The 18,558-nt window shown below is 45.0% G+C and overlaps 1 protein-coding gene across 4 annotated transcripts in view; it reads right to left on the reverse strand.

Annotated features, from left to right (window-relative positions):
* The window catches only part of pcnx1 (pecanex 1), a 51,407-nt gene that overhangs the window by 14,145 nt on the left and 18,704 nt on the right, over positions 1 to 18,558 (reverse strand). Inside the window, exons 6-13 of one of the 4 annotated variants that reach the window (XM_034675099.1) lie at positions 17,632 to 18,558; positions 13,904 to 14,033; positions 9,276 to 9,469; positions 5,368 to 5,461; positions 3,882 to 3,939; positions 3,153 to 3,376; positions 2,908 to 3,061; positions 834 to 866 (exon numbers count right to left, since the gene is read on the reverse strand). The exon at positions 17,632 to 18,558 is cut by the window's right edge and continues 816 nt beyond it. In XM_034675099.1, coding sequence (XP_034530990.1) covers positions 834 to 866; positions 2,908 to 3,061; positions 3,153 to 3,376; positions 3,882 to 3,939; positions 5,368 to 5,461; positions 9,276 to 9,469; positions 13,904 to 14,033; positions 17,632 to 18,558 — 1,814 coding nt within the window. Of the gene's footprint in view, positions 1 to 833; positions 867 to 2,907; positions 3,062 to 3,152; positions 3,392 to 3,881; positions 3,940 to 5,367; positions 5,462 to 9,275; positions 9,470 to 13,903; positions 14,034 to 17,631 lie in introns of all 4 variants that reach the window. The other 3 variants (XM_034675098.1, XM_034675102.1, XM_034675100.1) reach the window with 3 other exon arrangements.

Here is an 18,558-nt window from a genome sequence, read left to right on the forward strand (position 1 = left end):
GCGTTTCCAAACTGTAAAATCTCTGCTGTGTATTTTTCTTTTTCAGGGCACACACGGCCTAAATTAGGGACTCATCTCCCAGCATGCCCTGCAGCACTAAAAATGTGCGTCCTCGTGAGGCTCAGTGGGCTGAAGGGTACAGTAAGAATCATCATCAGCAAGACTCCTAACTGTATTTATTCTAGCAGGAAGTCTCCCCCAAGAAAGAATTCATTCAGTGTCATCAGTGTCACCCGAGCCGCTGGGACAGTGACACAGGTAGAGACAGAAATAGCATCCAGAGCGAGAGAGAGAGAGGGAGGGAGGGAGGGAGAGCAGGTTTCAACCCAAGAGGCTCTGAGCTGCCCTGCTTTTTCACTGACAGTTTACACACCAGCAGTCACATTAAGTAGACCAGGTCTGCTCCAAAGACGCCGACAGGGTTGTGAAAAGCAGCGGAGAAGTCCCCGAGGTGAGGCGAGGTGAAGGGAGAGGGAGAGGGAGACAAAGAGAGAGGGGGGGGGGAGCGAGCCGTGGTCTAAACTCTGGCCTGCTATTTAAAGCTCGTGCCTGCAGCTGAGTGGGAGCGGCATTAATAAAAGACGCTGTTTCAGAGCGGGGACTGACGCAGGGGGGAGGGAGGGAGACAGAGGGAGATGGAGAGAGACGGAGAGAGACAGAGTCACAGGGGGAAGAGCATAAACATCGCTTCAAGAGTCAAAACACAAACCGGAATAAACCTGAATATTCACACAGGGTGGACTACATGACTCCATGAGACTGATTCTCTGTTACTCTCACACTGACGTCCGTTTAGAAACAAACATGATGGATGAAGAAGAAGGATCACTCACATGTCGAGGGGAGGAGGAGTCCGGCTGGACGCTCTGTAGAGGAAAAGACAAATTAATTCAACAGACAAAACATTTAATATTACTTTATTATAAATAGGTAAAGGATCAGGGAGCGTTGAGGATGAGAAACAAACTTTCTTTGACTTATGATGCAACAAACTTAAAATCTAGTCTTGATTTGAGGTTGGATGCAGGTTTATCTTTAAAGCTACACTCACAGAGGTTTGACTTTTACAGCAGCTGACTTTTTTATTTTTATTGTTTCAAAGATCTGTTTATTTAATTTTTTTTAACAGTACATATAAAAGATAAATGTAAACAATTAAAGCAAGTTATGTTTTTTGTGTAAGTAATAATAAATACTAATAATTTAAAATAAAAGATAAATAAATAAAAAAGGAAAATAAATAAATAACTGTGAAATTACAATCAGATAAATAGGTTAATATTTAAAAGATAAATAAGTGAAAAAATAAAAAATGAATAACAATAAATAAAATACAAATAAATATATAAAAATAAATAAATAAATAAAAATAAATAATAACATTTATTTTTTTAAGTTATATTTTTTGGCCTTTTTGCCTTTATTTGACAGGACAGCTGAAGAGAGACAGGAAATGTGGGGAGTAGAGAGCAGGCAGAGAAGAAGAAGAAGAAGAAGAAGAAGAAGAAGAAGAAGAAGAAGAAGAAGAAGAAGAAGAAGAAGAAGAAGAAGAAGAAGAAGAAGAAGAAGAAGAAGAAGAAGAAGAAGAAGAAGAAGAAGAAGAAGAAGAAGAAGAAGAAGAAGAAGAAGAAGAAGAAGAAGAAGAAGAAGAAGAAGAAGAAGAACAACAACAACAAGATGAACAACAAGATGAACAACAAGATGAACAACAAGATGAACAACAAGAACAAGAAGAACAACAACAAGAACAAGAACAACAAGAAGAACAAGAAGAAGAAGATGAAGAAGAACAACAACAACAACAACAACAAGATGAACAAGAAGAAGAAGAAGAACAACAACAACAAGAAGAACAACAAGATGAACAAGAAGAACAAGAAGAACAACAACAACAAGAACAAGAAGAAGAACAACAAGATGAACAACAAGATGAACAAGAAGAAGAAGAAGAAGAACAACAACAAGAACAAGAAGAAGAACAACAAGAACAAGATGAACAAGAAGAAGAAGATGAAGAAGAAGAAGAAGAACAACAACAACAAGAACAAGAAGAAGAACAAGAAGAAGAACAACAAGAAGAACAACAAGAAGAAGAACAAGAAGAACAAGAAGAACAAGAAGAAGAACAACAAGAACAACCCACCACATCTGATAATCTACAACAAGAACATCAGCTGCCTTTTTGAGACGATTTGAGTGAACTTAAATTTCCCTGATCAGGACTGAGATGAAACCTGAGCGGGCTGAAAGAATTTTAATATTTATTTTAATATATATTTTTGGCCTTTTTGCCTTTATTTGATAGGACAGCTGAAGAGAGACAGGAAATGTGGGGAGTAGAGAGCGGGGAAACACATGCAGGAGATGGTCGACCTGCCGGGAATCAAACCGGCGACCCCTGCGACGAGGACTGTAGCCTCTGTATGTGGGGCGCTTAGACCGCTAGGTCACCAGCGCCCCAGGGGCTGCAAGAGTATTATTAAGTTTTATGGGTTTTAAGATCTCCATCCGTGCTCAATAAACTAGTCCTTCTCTGCCTCTTGTGTCTGGTCTCCTGCAGGGCCTGACTCAGGCTCTGCAGGTGATCAGAGAGAGAGAGAGAGAGAGGTCCTGTTGATGCATTAACTAAAGTAACATGCAGCTGCTGTAATTCTGCACCCTCTCACTCAGCTGAGCTTGACTTTATTTTGCATCAACACGTTGGGATTGAATAAACTGAGGTTATTGTTTTGGAGCAGCCGAGCCGTCAGACGAGGACAAATCTTCCCTGATAACGATCTTTATTTCTGCAACCGAGCTAAATCATTCCCACATCCAGAATCCCCCTCAAACCAAACTTTAGTCAGACCCCGTCTTTTTTAGGTCACTTCTAACAGTGTCGCTCTGTTGAGTGAGTCCAGTGTTCACCTTAAGTAAGGAGTACTGGCAGCTCGCGATGACAAGGCAGAACTGAAAGACCCAGATGTCGGTGAAGAAGCCGTGGACCAGCAGCACCGAACCCAGGAAGGCCACAAGGACGGCCAGCACCACGGCCAGCACGTTCTCCAAAACCTCACGGTTCCTGAAACACAGCAGAGAGAGCAGAGAGTTTAGATGATATATTTGAAGTGATATAGAAGCATCAACAGATCAGGATTCTACTGCTGTCCTACCTGTCAAACAGTGCCAGCAGCGTGAGCCGGTCGAAGTGCAAGCCGACCCACAGGAAGGGAAGGAGCCACAAGCGGTAGTACTGCTTGGCTTTGCCCGCAGCGGCGGCGGCGGCTGCTGCAGGGTCTTCTGGTCCCAGCGGCGCGTCCTGCAGCTCCGGGCTCAGGTCTCCGTCCTGCTGCTCCAGGAGCTCCGGGTCCATCGTCAGGAGACGGTTCAGTCGGATCTGAGGGAGGGAGATCTGCCCCACGGTCAGGAGAACTTACTAACACTGATTTTTGAGGAGTTACAGCTCTCTCTAGAATCTGAAGTTTGGTTTTAGATGTTACAGGATGCAGACTGTGCCACCATGACCTCTTTCTGAGCATGCACAATCTTTAAAACTCATCAGGAACTTTTACAGCTCAGCGGTAGCTGAGCTGTAAAAGTTCCTGATGAGTTTTAAAGATTGATGATGCAGCGTTTTTTAAAATAAGGAGGAATGTGTTTGTTTTTGTTCTGATGCAACAAGAGAAAGAGAGCAGAGGCATCGAGAGAACTCATCAAACATCGACGCCAAAAATAATCTGCAGAAATATGCTAAACAGATCCTCAGAGGGGAAGAGACACTGTTTGTTTTTGTCTCTGGATGTCCAGGGATTCAGTGTGTCTGTCTGTCTGTCTGTCTGTCTCTCTCACACACACACACACACACACACATATTTATTACAGCTCACTGGTTGGGTACTCACCAGGTCATGAGGGTAGAAGCGAACTGAGGTAGAACTGGAGAGGTGGGAGTCGGTGTCCCTGCAGGGCGTCAGACAAAAGAAGCAGAGCGATGAGGAGAAAGCATCCGCTGAATGAAGTCATGATGCATTTCACGGTGACCTCAAACTAAAGAAGAGCTCACAGGCCGTCTGCTCGGCTTCGGCGTGTTTACTTTAGAGTCATGTGAAGTCATGTGACACACTGATGGAGGAGAACAAACTGAGCTACAATAAAAGAAAGGGAAATGAATACATGAACTAAAATAAGGAATGTATGCTAGAGAGTTTGGAGCATTCTTTGCTGGAATAAAACTACATGGAGACACAATTTTTTATAACACCCTGATCAGCCAAGGAAAAGAAAGCTGAGAAAAGGAAATGAGCGCTAAGGAAAGGAAAGGAAAGGAAAGGAAAGGAAATGATTGTTAAGGATAGGAAATGAAAGGAAAGGAACTGAGTGCTTAGGGAAGGAAAGGAAAGGAAATGAGCGCTAAGAAAAGGCAAGGAAAGCTGAGGAAAGGAAAGGAATTCCAAGGGAAGGAGAGGAAAAAGAAGCTAAGGAATGGAAAGCTGAGGAAAGGAAATGAGCACTAAGGAAAGGAAAGGAAAGGGAAAAAAAGCTGAGGAAAGGAAATGATTGTTAAGGATAGGAAATGAAAGGAAAGGAAATGAGTGCTTAGGGAAGGAAAGGAAAGGAAATGAGCGCTAAGAAAAGGCAAGGAAAGCTGAGGAAAGGAAAGGAATTCCAAGGGAAGGAGAGGAAAAAGAAGCTAAGGAATGGAAAGCTGGGGAAAGGAAATGAGCACTAAGGGAAGGAAAGAAGAAGAAATGAGCGCTAAGGAAAAGAAAGCTGAGGAAAGGAAATGATTGTTAAGGGAAGGAAAGGAAAGGAGAGGAAAGGAAAGGAAAAGAGCGCTAAGGGAAGGAAAGGAGCGCTAAGGAAAGGAAAGGAGCGCTAAGGAAAGGAAAGGAAAAGAAAGCTGAGGGAAGCAAAGGAGAGGAAATGAGCGCTAAGGAAAGGAAAGCCAAGGAAAAGGAAGCTGAGGAAAGGAAATGATTTTTAAGGAAAGGAAAAGGAAGCTGAGGAAAGGAAAGGACCGCTAAGGGAAGGGAAGGGAAGGAAAGGAAATGAAAGCTGAGGAAAGGAAATGAGTGCTGAGGAAAGGAAAGGAAAGGAAAAGAAAGCTGAGGAAAGGAAATGAGCGCTAAGGAAAGGAAAGGAAAGGAAAGGAAAAGAAAGCTGAGGAAAGGAAATGAGCGCTAAGGAAAGGAAAGCCAATAGAAACCTATCAGATCCGGTGCTGTGACGGATCAGAGACAGACCTGGTGGGATTTGTCCGTAAAGCCTGTATCGATCAAACAATCCATAATCTGGACTTTAGAAATCCTCCTCACTTCTTTGTTTCTGCAGAGACGAACGTAAAGACTAAACATGAAGCTCACAACGTTTCACCGTCCGGACTCTTACCACACGTTATTGGAGGCTCGTCTGGTTGCAGGTTCAAAGTTGACCAGGGACATGTCACACCCGCCAGCCTCATACAAGGACGGTGTGAGCTTTCCTGCACGGACAAAAACAAGACAGAGGAGCAGAGTTAGTCCGTGTGCTGGTTTCATTAGAGGACATGTTTATGAACGATGAGATATCACTGGGGTCCTCTAAACTAACGGGATCAGTGAGAGAGAGCGCTTCCATCCGAGCAGGTCAGTCATTTCCTGCATCGTCAGGTTGCTCCTGCTGTGTTTGTATTACCTCAGTGCAGCTTTATTAAAATCTCTCCTGTCAGGAGGTCAAAGAGAGGCATGAAGAAGACACGAGGCTGAACACACACACATGAAGCCCCACACAGCAGCACTGAAGGAGCTTCTTCTCTCTCAGTTATTCTCTCATTCACAGATTCATGTGTTTATAGGTTTAAAGTGATCCCACTGTTCCTTCTCTCGTTGATGAAACCTCACAACACATCCAGACCCTCAGACGTTCCTGTTTCTAATAATTACATTATCAGAAATGCAGCCAGGAGGAGTCAAATCTCACATACAGAGAGAACATACTACACTGGAAGTATAAAAATATATTAAAAGAGATGAATATAATCTCCAAACGCTCCTCTACTTGTTTGTTAAAGCATATTTTCAAACCCAGAGATGATTGAGTAACTGAGAGCGATCTCTGAGAAACACCTCACACCACAGAAATCTACTTCATGGATCAAAAATATTTATTTAAGGATATCTGACGAGGACACGACCCCACTTCAAATTGTGCAATGCATTTTTCATGAAGAAATCATCAAGTGGAGAAAAAAGAAAATACGTCCTCAACATGCCCGGGGTCGTTTGAAGGACGGTTTGATTTTTGAGCAAAGAGGTGCACAAAGGTTTGGAGCATCTCCAGGAGATTACAAAATACAGAGGCTACAGTATGACTAATTATGGGCCCGAAATGCAGCTCATATGTTGTGTCTAACCTGCAGCCACTAACCGGGAGTGAAGCTCCAATTAATAACGTCTGCTGCTATAGTGTGATAATGCTCTACTACCTGGATGTAACAAGCACAGGTGACAGATGTCATCTCGTAGTGCAGCGTGGTTTTAACACAGGCATGTGGACGTTAACCTGCATAGAGGACTGAAGGCTGGTGGTGCTAGATCTGCTAGAGGTAGACATGCTCTGCAAACCGGTGTGAGAATGTTTCCCTGCAGACTCCCCAAATTGACTTATTCAACCCCGTGTTGAATAAATTCTGCTCAGTTTTGACTGTTTCAAAGTGTTTTCTTACTTTAGAAGAGTCAGAATTTAAATTTGCGTTCACACGACTAGGAAATAACTCAACATCACTGCACTTGGTTTTAAATTGCTTTTAAGTGTTTCACTGCTGTCATATTTTTGTATTGTATTGTTCTGTCTCTAGGTCTCTCAGTATGTCCTCTCTGTTTTTTGTTATGTCTTTTATTTATTGTCATGCCACCTGTGTTGCCTTCTCGCCCAGGTCGTTATTGCAAATGAGAATTGGTTCTCAATTAACTCACCTGGTCAAATAAATAAGTCGCTTTGGAATGTCCCGCCTCAGGATGTCAACAGTTAATTGAGTATTTTCTATCACGTGGAACAAACATCATGTGGTCTTGTTTCATTCAGCTATCAGGGAGGTGTTTTAAGTTTAAAGCGTGGCACAATCTCAATGTCCACCCTGAAGCACTCACTGACTTTGAGGCACGTTCCCGCTAAGTCTGTGAGGTCTCTGGTTTGTCCCACTGCCAAATCTACAAGTGTGTGAGGGATCTCTCTCAGACTTTTTGAGCCCTTTATGCCCCCCTTTCCGTAAGTGGGCATTTTTGCAAACTTAGTGTTGTGATGTGAAACAGCTGAACGAGCGCTGTAACATGAAATTTAAAGGTGACATATCACGCTTTTTTCATCAACATATATTGGTCTAAGAGGTCCCCAAAACATGTCTTTAAAGTTTATGCTCAAAAAAACACTTTGAAATCAGATTCTGGTCTGCCTGAAAAACCCTCTTCTTCAGTCCTCCTCAGAACAGTCTGTTTTCTCTCTGACCACGCCCCCTCAGGAAGTGGATGTGCCTCGGCTGTCCGGCACGTTGATCTAACAATGTTGGCTGAATATACACGGCTGCTCAGAGATCACGTTACTTCAACCCTCTGAATCTGATCCAGAATCTGATCCTGACGGAGAGGCGCCTGCAGCAGGACCTTTCTGAACCATTGGTCACAGATTTAGTGTTTCTTGTTTTATTTTTCAGTATATCGACGTGTGTCTTGATACACAGCTACGAACATGTAGCTATGTGGCTATGCTAACTAGCGCTAGCACTTATCCATGATAAATAAAATCATCCACTAGATCTTCAAATCTGCAGACGTGGGGAGTAAAACCGACCTCTACCAGAAAGGCAGCAGGACCTTTCTGAAGGATTGGTCACAGATTTAGTGTTTCTTGTTGTTTTATTTGTCAGTGTGTCTTGGTACACAGCTACAGCTATGAACATGTAGCTATGTGGCTATGCTAATTAGCGCTAGCACTTTTCCATGACAAATAAAAATCATCCACTAGATCTTCAAATCTGCAGACGTGGGGAGTCAAAGCGACCTTTGTGTTTATTAAGACAGCCTACAACTAGCATGCCTCCCTCCTAAGCTCCTTGTTAGCACACATGTGTGCAGGTAATGAAAAACGGAGGAGGGGTTGAGTTGTATTTTATACAGTCTATGGGCTGAACAAGCTCCGAGCTCTGACTCCGTGACAGACCGGATGGCGTTGTTACGTAACAAAAACACAGAAGTCTGAAACGGCTGGTTTCAGCACACATTTACAGAAAGGTGGAGAAATCAAAACAGGGGCAGAATGGATTCTTTTAATTCTCGGGGGGTTCGTAGACATGCCAGGGACACATATTTCAGGTAGAGAACCATTAAAAAGTCCATTTTGCATGATATGTCACCTTTAAAAAAGTGCGACAGTAAGGGGAAGAGTTGAGCTACTTTTTATAAGTGTCCTGGACTACAGCTGTTTTGGATTTAGGAAAATAAATCATCAACAAGTTGGCAATCATTTTGATCCTGTAATCAGAAACTTTGGTGACAGTGTGGGGGTCAAAGATAAGCACATTTAGGAGCCATGTTGACCTGATTCTTTTCCTGCAGCCATAAGAAGCAATCTTCTCAAGAACTTCTGAAACTTTTTATACCTTTCAGTCATTTAATGAGCTAAAGAAATGTTAAAAGGGGGTTAAAAATGTCAGCATCCTCCTTTAAGTGATCACAGAGGGTCTGCTGTTTCTACATAAATCCAGACACTAGATAAGTAGTGACTAATATGCAGACAGGCATGACTTACTAGCACTGAGATAACGAGCACAGAAACACACATTAGACTACAAAGTGTCTCATAAGCGCTTTCAGCCCCGGGTCAGATCATGAGCTGCAGCAGTAATCTGTTTACTCCTGCTCCAGAGGAAGGACACAAGGCAGCTCTTCCACAGTCTCCATTTCTCTTTATGATCATTAACGTCTATCAGCGGAGCATGTTTACGTACGCGGGCATCAACCGCAGAGCACGCCGCGCGGTGACAGCAGCATCCAAGGGAGGTCATGTATTGGCTACGGACAAAATATCACAGACAGGGAGAAATGGAGCGTGAACATCGCGCTCGGCTTGACTGATTGCGTCAATCCAACGAGCGTGGATAATACTGCTGCTGTGACTGACTGCAGGAGTCAGAGATCTGAGACTGCAACCCCCAAACCATCAGAGCCGCCACAGCAGCAAACGTCCACCCAGAGATTATAGAACCACAACAGCCCAGATCGCCTACAACTCCAACATCTCCGCTCTCCTCACGCGCTCCCTACCAAAGTCATCCTGCAGGCTGGTAGCGCCAACAGTTGAGGCCTTGTCCTGAGAACCCTCCAGGTGTGTGCTTCCATTCCTGGCCAGCAGGGAGGCGCTTGTGCTCAGCACGGTCACCTGGGACGGGGTTCTGGATGGCTGACTTTTCACCTGGGAAGTAGAAGGCTGGGAGGCCTGGCTGAGAGCCTCCTGAAGACTGTGGGAGGAGAAGGGGGAGAAGGGGAGGAGATGAGAAGTGAAGGAGGCTGGAGGGGTTCTGCTGAAACACATCATCATTACAGGAAGGGAGGAGGAGAAGGGGGGACAGGTGACTTTACAACAGAGGGATTTGAGGGGATCTGATGCACAGGCTGGCTGTCAGAGTGGAGGTCTGCAGATCAGTGTTAGTCTTTTCTAACAAGATCTTTATTTTCTTGTTATTTGTGAGACCAAAATATATGTTTTCTCAGTTAATCCCAACTAATCTGGATTTATTTAGTTATGACTCACTTATTTCTGACATAGCAGCAGGTATTTTGCATTTCTGAGACTTGTTTTCATGTTGATTGTGAGACTTTGCACTGATGTAACTTTGCACAGGTACCAAATGATGGCTTCTTTCTTAAACAAGTAACTCACTATTGAGATACACAGTAAACTAAATCAAGAAGTCTCCCGATGTTGACCCAGATATATTTGTGGTATGTTCCTGATAATACTGAGCCAATTAAAACACATCTATAAAACCTCATTTGAGCAGGAAGCTCGGGGCTACTCATTTTTCTTCTCAGACTCTAAGAAGGGAGAGCACATTAAGTTAAATTCATGTCAAGCACCATAATTACTAGACCATTAAACAAATAATTCATACTTTCATTATTGAAGGTCCAAAATGTCAGTAATATAATAATAACTGATATTTATACAGCACCTTTCAAGACACCCATGGTCGCTTCACAGGGTCAGGTAGGGGGTCTGGGGGGTAGGTGGGGATATCTAACGAGGAAAGGCTTTGAGGAAAAGGTGCGTTTTGACTGCTTTCTTAAAAGTGTCCAGGGTCGGGGTGCTGCGGATGTCGGGAGGGAGAGAGTTCCACAGAGTGGGGGCTGCCACACTGAAGGCTCTGTCCCCGAAGGTCTAAGCCAGTGGTGTCCAAACTTTATTCAAAGAGGGACACATTTGATGTTGTCAGAATACCTCAGGGCCAGTGGCTCCTACTGAGTTTTAGGAATCATAAAAGTTATATTTCTAAATCTCTATTTGATAACAATCATTTTAAATTCTTTCTCAATAAATCAGTAACTAGGAAGTCCTCAGTTCTCCACAAGCCACATAAACATTAGAAAACTTTATCTACTTCTGGAGGAAAATGTTTTTCATTAGGGTCGGTAATGTGGGAAAAATATTGTCTCATTATTTTTCTATGGCAGGATCACGATCTGGATTTCATCACACTTCTTTTTCATGTTGATTTTTAGACTTCTCTGACCAGCAGACAACATTTTAAGAACTAAATCATTATTTTCCTGAGTTCTGAACATTTTTTTATTCACCAAATTTTACCTTTTCTGTACAATTTCATAATCTTGCTCTTGTCTTGTGTCCCCTTTTGTGTCTTCTGAGCTTTTAGTGTTCATAAAGAACATTTTCACATCATGATGAAAATATTAATTTGAAAACCTGTCAGCTTTTAGAGGTCTTGTGTTTCTTGCAGAATTCACAGAGCTTTGGATTTTATACGAGTAGTCCATATGAAGCTTTTGAGACGTTTCTGGATTGACTTTAGTTTTGTTTGTGCGCTTTAAAGAAACTGTAAATGTACAGATGATTCAGGAGGGGATTCATTTCTTTGCTATAAATAACACAATTTAAGATGGAAGCTTGGGGCCATAAATAAATGGACCCTGGGCCACAATTGGCCCCCGGGCCGCACTTTGGACATGCCTGGTCTAAGCTGTGGTTCAGCGAGACCTCACTAGCTGGTCAATGTCTAACGCTCTAAAGCTCTACTACCTGGATGTAAACAAGCACAGGTGATATGTCATCTGGTAGTGGGCATGGTTTGTCAGTATGTTGATCTAGTAAAAGGAGATAAAGTTGTATGTAGGCTGTGTCTGGTTAAACTGACATATAACCATTCCACCAGAGACATGAGGAACCAGCACAGGCATGAGGACGTGAACCTGGAGGATGGTGGTGCTAGATCTGCTAGTGGTAGACTCACTCTGCAAACCAATCTGACGTTGTTTACCTGCAGACTATGACCCTGTGTTAAAAAATGGTGCTTGATTTTGATTGTTTTTAAATGTTTTCACATCTTTAAACTAGTCGGTTAGTCAGAATTTTAATTTCTGCTTCCAGGAAATTTGTTGTTTTGGGAAATTTCAACATTGCAAACACACTGCAGACAGACCTCCATCGTGACACCAGCTGTGGATGAGATATTTGACACAATCACAGGAGTTAGGAGGGGATGGGTGGATTGTAAACCCTGAAATTCAAATCATAAGAAGTCTTTCCTGCAACGCCTAAAATATACAAAGTGAAGTCAAAGCATCTAAGCTCTGCGTCTCTTTGATTTACCGATACGAGAGCTACCAATAGAGCTTGTGTTTGGTCCTCTTAGGGGTGTGATAATCAACACACTTAGTAGTGTAATGTCACTGCTGTGCTGTTTGTTGGACATGTTTAACTTTTACTGGAGAGGACAGCTGAAGAGAGACAGGAAACACAGGGGGGGGGGGGGGGGGGGGGTGGGGAGCGGGGAGGACATGCAGCAAAGAGTGAAATCATCTAACCGCTGAGCCAAACCTGCACCTCACAGGTTCAGTTTTTAATAACATATTAAAATGTGACATGCAAAGACATTTTTATCAGAAGCCTGAGACGTCGGCTGCATCACAAAGAGTCTGGAGAGGACGGACCAGAGAGGATGGTGGGACTCTGGGAAGGATCTGGCATTATGCACGTTCATTGACCCCCTGGTTGGCTGCGGGCTTGTTTTTCTTGCTTAACATTTTTCAAGGCTCAGCATTTCGAAATGTGACCTTGTTAGAAAGATGCACGCAGTCCTGGCAAGAGGTGAGTGTCTGTTGGCAGTTTTACAACAGTAAAGTTGGAGGAGTTTCAGAGAGACCTCAGGTGGAGCGGAGCCTGATGTGTACGAACAGAGGAACAGATATTCACACGTTTTTAAAGACCTGCTGCCTCTGACGGGTTACTGATGTGAGAGTCTCTGTGACCTCAGGAGGGATCGATCTATTCAGGTCACAGAGGATTAAAAGCACACCTCTATCTAAAGAGGACTCAAGGTTAGACTCCACATCAGGTTATAAAAGGGACTGATAAGGCTCAGGGAGACAAGCCAGATCCGATACTGCGCTGAGACCCTGAAGCCAGACGAGACGCACCGTCATAAGGAAACATCTCATAGATTAAAGCTGAGAGCGGCGATGATTGGGCCCTCGCACTGAGCGCTGTTCCTGTTGGTTTTAGGATGCGGGTGCAAGAGGCTTTTTTGTGCATCCTGACGCCCTGAATATGCACGTCAGAAATTGTGCACGTAGCTCAAAAATACCTTTATGGGGAGGGTTATTTTAGCCGTTTTTTTAACCCTTTAGGGGGCGCTATTGAGCAGATTTCTGATTTTTTTGGACAAGAGCCCCTAAATATAGAAATGGGATGCTTGTGGCTGATTTGGTGAGATTTCCTGAATTCTAAAGCCCCCAAAAATCAATTTCCTGTTTATGGCGAGACATGTGCGTTTGATGAACGTCTGCCACGTCCACAATTTTTAGATTTCGCCAAAATTTTCTCATACCTTTGAATCGTCAATGTGTTCACTACAGAATGTGCGTGGTTTGGACTTGGTTGGAGAAAAGGCAGAGGGCGAGATCTCTTAAATTCGTACCCTTGCGAATTTGGGTGAAAAACTGAAAAATAAAAGATGGTCGACTTCCTGTTGGGATTTCTGCACAACGTTAAGAGGCTTTTTTGTAGATCTTGGCCTGATAGATATGGGAAAAAAACTTCATGCATGTATGTTGAACCGTCTTGAGGGGCTGGCCCTTTAAAATGTAAAAATTGAAGCGGGCGCTATATAATGTCTCATATGAGTGATTGTATCAAAGTTAAATTTAAAGCTGGCTCTTTGAGAGCAGCTCAGGATATTCCTGTGAAGACGCTCTTTGATTTCGTTATGATCGATATAATCTCCATCTCTCCCTCTTCACAGAAAGGTTGCCTCAAAGGGCAGAGCGATGTGATCCAGCAGGATGTCTGTGTTCAGAGAGGAGCCAGCAGAGCGCTCAGACCGTTTGTGAGGACTCCTTTCTTTGATCCGCTCTCCAAATGTGGAACTTAAGAGATTACATCGAGTAGCGGGATGAGAAGAGTGAAGTCTTCAGAAAAAGGAGGACAAGAAGACATCACATGCAGAGCGGAGACACCCATCCAGAGAGAGAGAGAGAGACAGACAGAGAGAGAGAGAGAGAGAGAGAGAGAAAGCGGCGTCCTGATGTCATGCACTGCAGAGAGACGGGAAGCGGTGCTGATGCGGGGAGAGGAGAGACCGCTGCCGCCGCCTGGCTACATGCTCACGCCAGGCGGCGCAACCACAGACACGAGTCCCTGCCGCATGCACGGGGCGTACCTGAGAGGAGATCCAATGAGGGAGGCGGGCGGGGTGGGGTTGCTGCCGGCGTTGTGTCGCCGCCTCACCGCCTGCCGACGAAACGTGCTACGCTCACGCCGGAATATGACCGTCTCCTCGCTGCCCGGGGCTGTCATGGTGAGAGACATCAGCGGCCAATCAGAGAGGGTGTGGTTCCGTTCATGATCATGATATTTGAGATGTTAACGCCACGTGTTAGACTTCATTCAGATACATTTCAGGACAACAAAGCAGCAACAGTTACCAAACCTCCAGCGAGAGTTACTCAAAGACATCCAATCACACAGTTCAGTGTACTTGATTTTCACAGCCTCATAAAACATGGAGAGTTCAGGGTACACACACACACACACCCACACACCCACACCCACACACACACACACACACACACACACACAGTTATGATCCACTTATGTTCAGATAACGCCACATTACAACAGAAGTCATTCATAACACTTTGGATATAGACCAAACTCATGTCAGAGATGGACCGGTGTTCCATTTTAAAGTGTGACCCTGTTAACTGGAGACTCTCAGCCGGATGCATCCCTCACAAACGTCTTTAGACGATCATTAAATATCTGATACTAGGATGCATTCCTGAGGACCCCCTACTGTGTTTCAACAGCTGTTGTAAACTCCACAAACACTGACACGTTCAGCAGAATGTCTCCAGTTTACAGGGTCACTTTTAAAACTGGAACACCGGGAGCTGACAGAGTCGCATTCACTCTATCAGGCTCAAGGAAGACCGATGTTCAGGAGGTATTAAACTGAGTAAATCACAGGTGTGTGTAAAAAAAACACTGAGTGTACTCTACCAATCAGAAACATTCAGCACTGTAGGCCCCGCCCCCAAAGTTCCTGGACATTTAGAAAGTATTACCCCCCCAGAGCAGGGACTTTCCAGGGGAGATTAACTAACCCTAACTAAATTTAGACCCTGGTTCCTGCTGTTGAATCATGCATAGTTCCTCAAAAAAGTGTCTAGTTGGGCGCAGACTTCCCCCCACTCTCTCCCAGTTTGATACACTACCCACTGTCCCCTCCTCTATAAATAAAGGTGTAAAAAGCCCCCAAAATATATATATATATATATATATATAAAAAGAAGTACCTAGCTCCTGGGGAAGGTTCCTGCGGTTTTATTTACAATAATAACACTGTGCCGCTGTTTTCTTTGGATGCTAGATTCTGACCTAATGAAGGATATATACTGGTGTGTAGGTCTGACCTGACCAGCAGCTAATGGTCTCTAATGTTAGCAGACTTTAAATGGGTACGGTTGTAGAACACCTGAGTCAGTCTTGTGCGTCAGTAAATGTGATTTGTGGCCGAGTCATATTCTAATCTTGTTCTTCATGAGATAAACACGACGCCCGGTGAAAGTAGCACAAAGAGAAAAGGCTAAGAGAGGATGACTCAGCAAAAACAAGCTAGGCTATATAACTGTGATAAACAGAAGTCTCTGAGTTTACCTCGACGTGGAAAACCCCTGGAGTGTGTTTTCTTGAGGTAGAACTATCCGATACAAGACTTCCATTTGTGACGTGTTTAAATCAAGAGCAGGAGAACAGAGAAAACAACTCTGACCGAGCAAGTCGAGCCAAAATAAACCGTCTCTACCTAAAGTTTCCAAAATCCAGCTCAAGTCCTGATCTAAAAATAGAGACGGGGTGTATATCAACGAGTCAGGCTGCTGTTCATCATCCTAAAGTCACTGTGAGGAGTTTAACTGATGCACCTTCATGACCTACAGAGAAACATCAGATAATAAGAGACATGATCTGGTGACTTCTTTACACTGAATTAGATTTTCTGTGTTAAATTGGTGCATATTTATGTTAGTCAGACATTTATTGGGACACCAGAGCTCTACCTGCTCATCGTACTTAAAGTCTCTAAAAGTAGCATGGGAGGTAGAGCCTTCAGGTATCAGGCCCCTCTCCTTTGGAATCATCTACCAGTCAGGGTCCGGGAGGCAGACACCCTCTCTACTTTTAAGAGTAGGCTTCAAACTTTCCTTTTTGATAAAGCTTATAGTTAGAGCTGGATCAGGCTTGGACCAGGTCTTAGTTATGCTGCTATAGGCTTAGACTGACACACGGGGATCCTGTCTTTCCCTCTCTCTCCTCTCTCAGCCTGTCTTTTACTTTAACTCTTCCTGTCCCATTAAAGTTCCTAACCATAGACCTTTCTGGAGTCCCTGAGCTCCCTTGTCTCGGACGTTCCAGACTCCATCTGATACGGACGTGCTGGACTCCAGCGGCAACAGCTTCTACTACTCGTCTCATCACTATCACCGCTCCCTCTCTCTCTTCATCTCCCTCTATCCTCTTTCCAGACTCAACACGGTCTCAGCAGATGTGTGTCTAACATGAGTCTGGTCCTGCTGGAGGTTTCCTCGCCGCTGTAACTAGCTAAATGCTGCGAGGTGCAATGCTCATGGTGGATTAAGGTTTTGGTCTTGGTGTTGGGTCTCTGTTCATAATTTGACATAGAGTGGTCTAGACCTGATGTTGTGTTTTGGCGCTATACAAATAAAGATTGATTGATTGATTGATTGATTGATTGTGACACCGGGGCTGTGACAGGTAATGTTAAACCGGTACGTCTGCTAGCCTTTCATAAGCTAGCTAGTGGTAAAAAAAGTTCTCTTGGAAGAAGAAAAGTAGGATTAAAAATAAGATCTGTGTTCATTCATAGAAATATCTTCATCCCAGAAAAGCACTACCAATTTCTTCCACAGGGGTCGCCAGTATCAACCCAACATGAAAGTTACTTACTGCTCCTTTAATCAGGAGGAGGTTCCTTTAATAAAAATCTACGCCTGGGCTTGGTGCAACGAATAAATAATCTGTCACAGCAGGATTAAGGGGCAGGAGGAGTGATTCCTGAGGACGTCTGAACGAGCAGCAGAGTGTGTGAGCTGAGTGTGTTGTTGTTGGTTCAGGCAGGTTAATACAAATCAAATTCAATCTGTTATTGTGAAACTGTTCCGGCCGACATACTCTGCACATCCTGCCTCCCGGCTCGTGTTCACTCCAGGAAGCTGAGACACGATCCAGAGCAACATCCAAGACAGAAAACAAGAGTAAAAACACACACGACACGACGAGGCCGCCCGGCCGCCCGGCCTGCACGTCTGAAGACCGTCCATCAGGCTCAGAGTGCATGACACTAATCAGAGAGCTGCTGTTTGTCTAACCTCGGCACAAAGCACACACTGTGCCAGGATGCTAATACCGGTCCACACAAGGAACACTACGCCTGGGTCAGGATTGTCCCTCCATGGAAACTCACCATGGTTACAATGAATTAGAGAGGCAGAGAGGATCTCTTTAGTGGCCACACACATACACACACACTCACACACACACACAGACAGGCTGTAATAAGTTAAGCTTTACATCTGGAGGACTTCACCTGAAGCTGCTAACAGAGCACAAAGCAGCTGCAGGATAAATGAAGACCATATACAGCCTGGAGTCCAGAGTCTGCTTCCTGATCTTTAAAAGCCACGCAAATCAAAACAAACTACACCGTATCCAGTCTGTGACATCAAGATCTGCAGAATCAAACAAGTGCAGCTCTGACGGGACACATTAAGTGTTAAAATGTTGCAGACTGTGGAGAAGTCATCACACAGAAGCGGAGCAGACAGAGTGCTTTGTGTTCAGTATGTCGGAGCGGTGTGTGGTACGTACCCCGCAGAGAAGCAGCAGAGGCATCCTGAGGCTCGGAGAAAGCCGCCTGGTTGGGCAGACTGTTTCTGGATCGAGTCACCGACTCCAGCTGGGAGGCCCGACCCAGCAGGGATGCAGCGTCAAGGACTTCCCCTTCTTTGGCTTCCAGGTCCGACTTGGAGGTGGTGAGGGGCCGAGGCCCAGCGGGAGCTCCGAGGCGGCTGGGATCATTAAGGCAGGCGGCCGTACCACTGTCCAAACTCAACACTCTGGCGTGCGTTTTGGCACTGCCCGTGCTGGGGGTACGGCGGGAGGTGCGCCGCTTCCCTCCTGCTCGCGCTCCCGCAGCCTCGGATCCGGCGGCTTTCACCGTGGAGGAGGACGAGGAGGCCGCGCTGGCTGCGGTGTGCTTGGCTTTGAGGGCCCTGTAGTAGCCCTCGGGTGAGTGGCAGGAGCGGGAGGTGTTGCTGGAGGAGCTGTCTGTGCTGAGGTGGTGGGTGGAGTGGAGACTGGAGGCACAGCTGAGTTCGCTCTGATCGCTGGAGTCCTCCTCTCCACCCCCAGTAAACACAGCGCTGCAAGGCTTGGCCATACCACGCAGAGAAATGTAGTCCCGATGCCGGCTGGCGTCAAAGCTGCTCGCTCTTTTCTTGCCTGTCCGGCGGCGTCCGCTGCGCCCCGTGGACAGAGAAGAAGTCCTCTGAACAATGCTGGCTGGCTTTGGTTGAGTGTCATCTTTCCCCTGCTCCTTCTCCTGCTCTGAGGCAGCTACACCTGAGGAGCCATCGGCACTGGTCCTGATGCCGGGCTCTTCCTGACACCTGCCGGGCTCCCCCTGCTCCTGGGCGGCAGGTGATGGAGCGTCAGCAGGTGGTGGTTTAAGAGTCAACTCGTTGGCGTGAGGGTTTTTATTGGCCTCCCTTGAAGGAAGGTTGTTGAGACCTCGAG

Source organism: Notolabrus celidotus, chromosome 22 (assembly GCF_009762535.1).
Source record: "Notolabrus celidotus isolate fNotCel1 chromosome 22, fNotCel1.pri, whole genome shotgun sequence".
Lineage (NCBI taxonomy): Eukaryota > Metazoa > Chordata > Actinopteri > Labriformes > Labridae > Notolabrus > Notolabrus celidotus.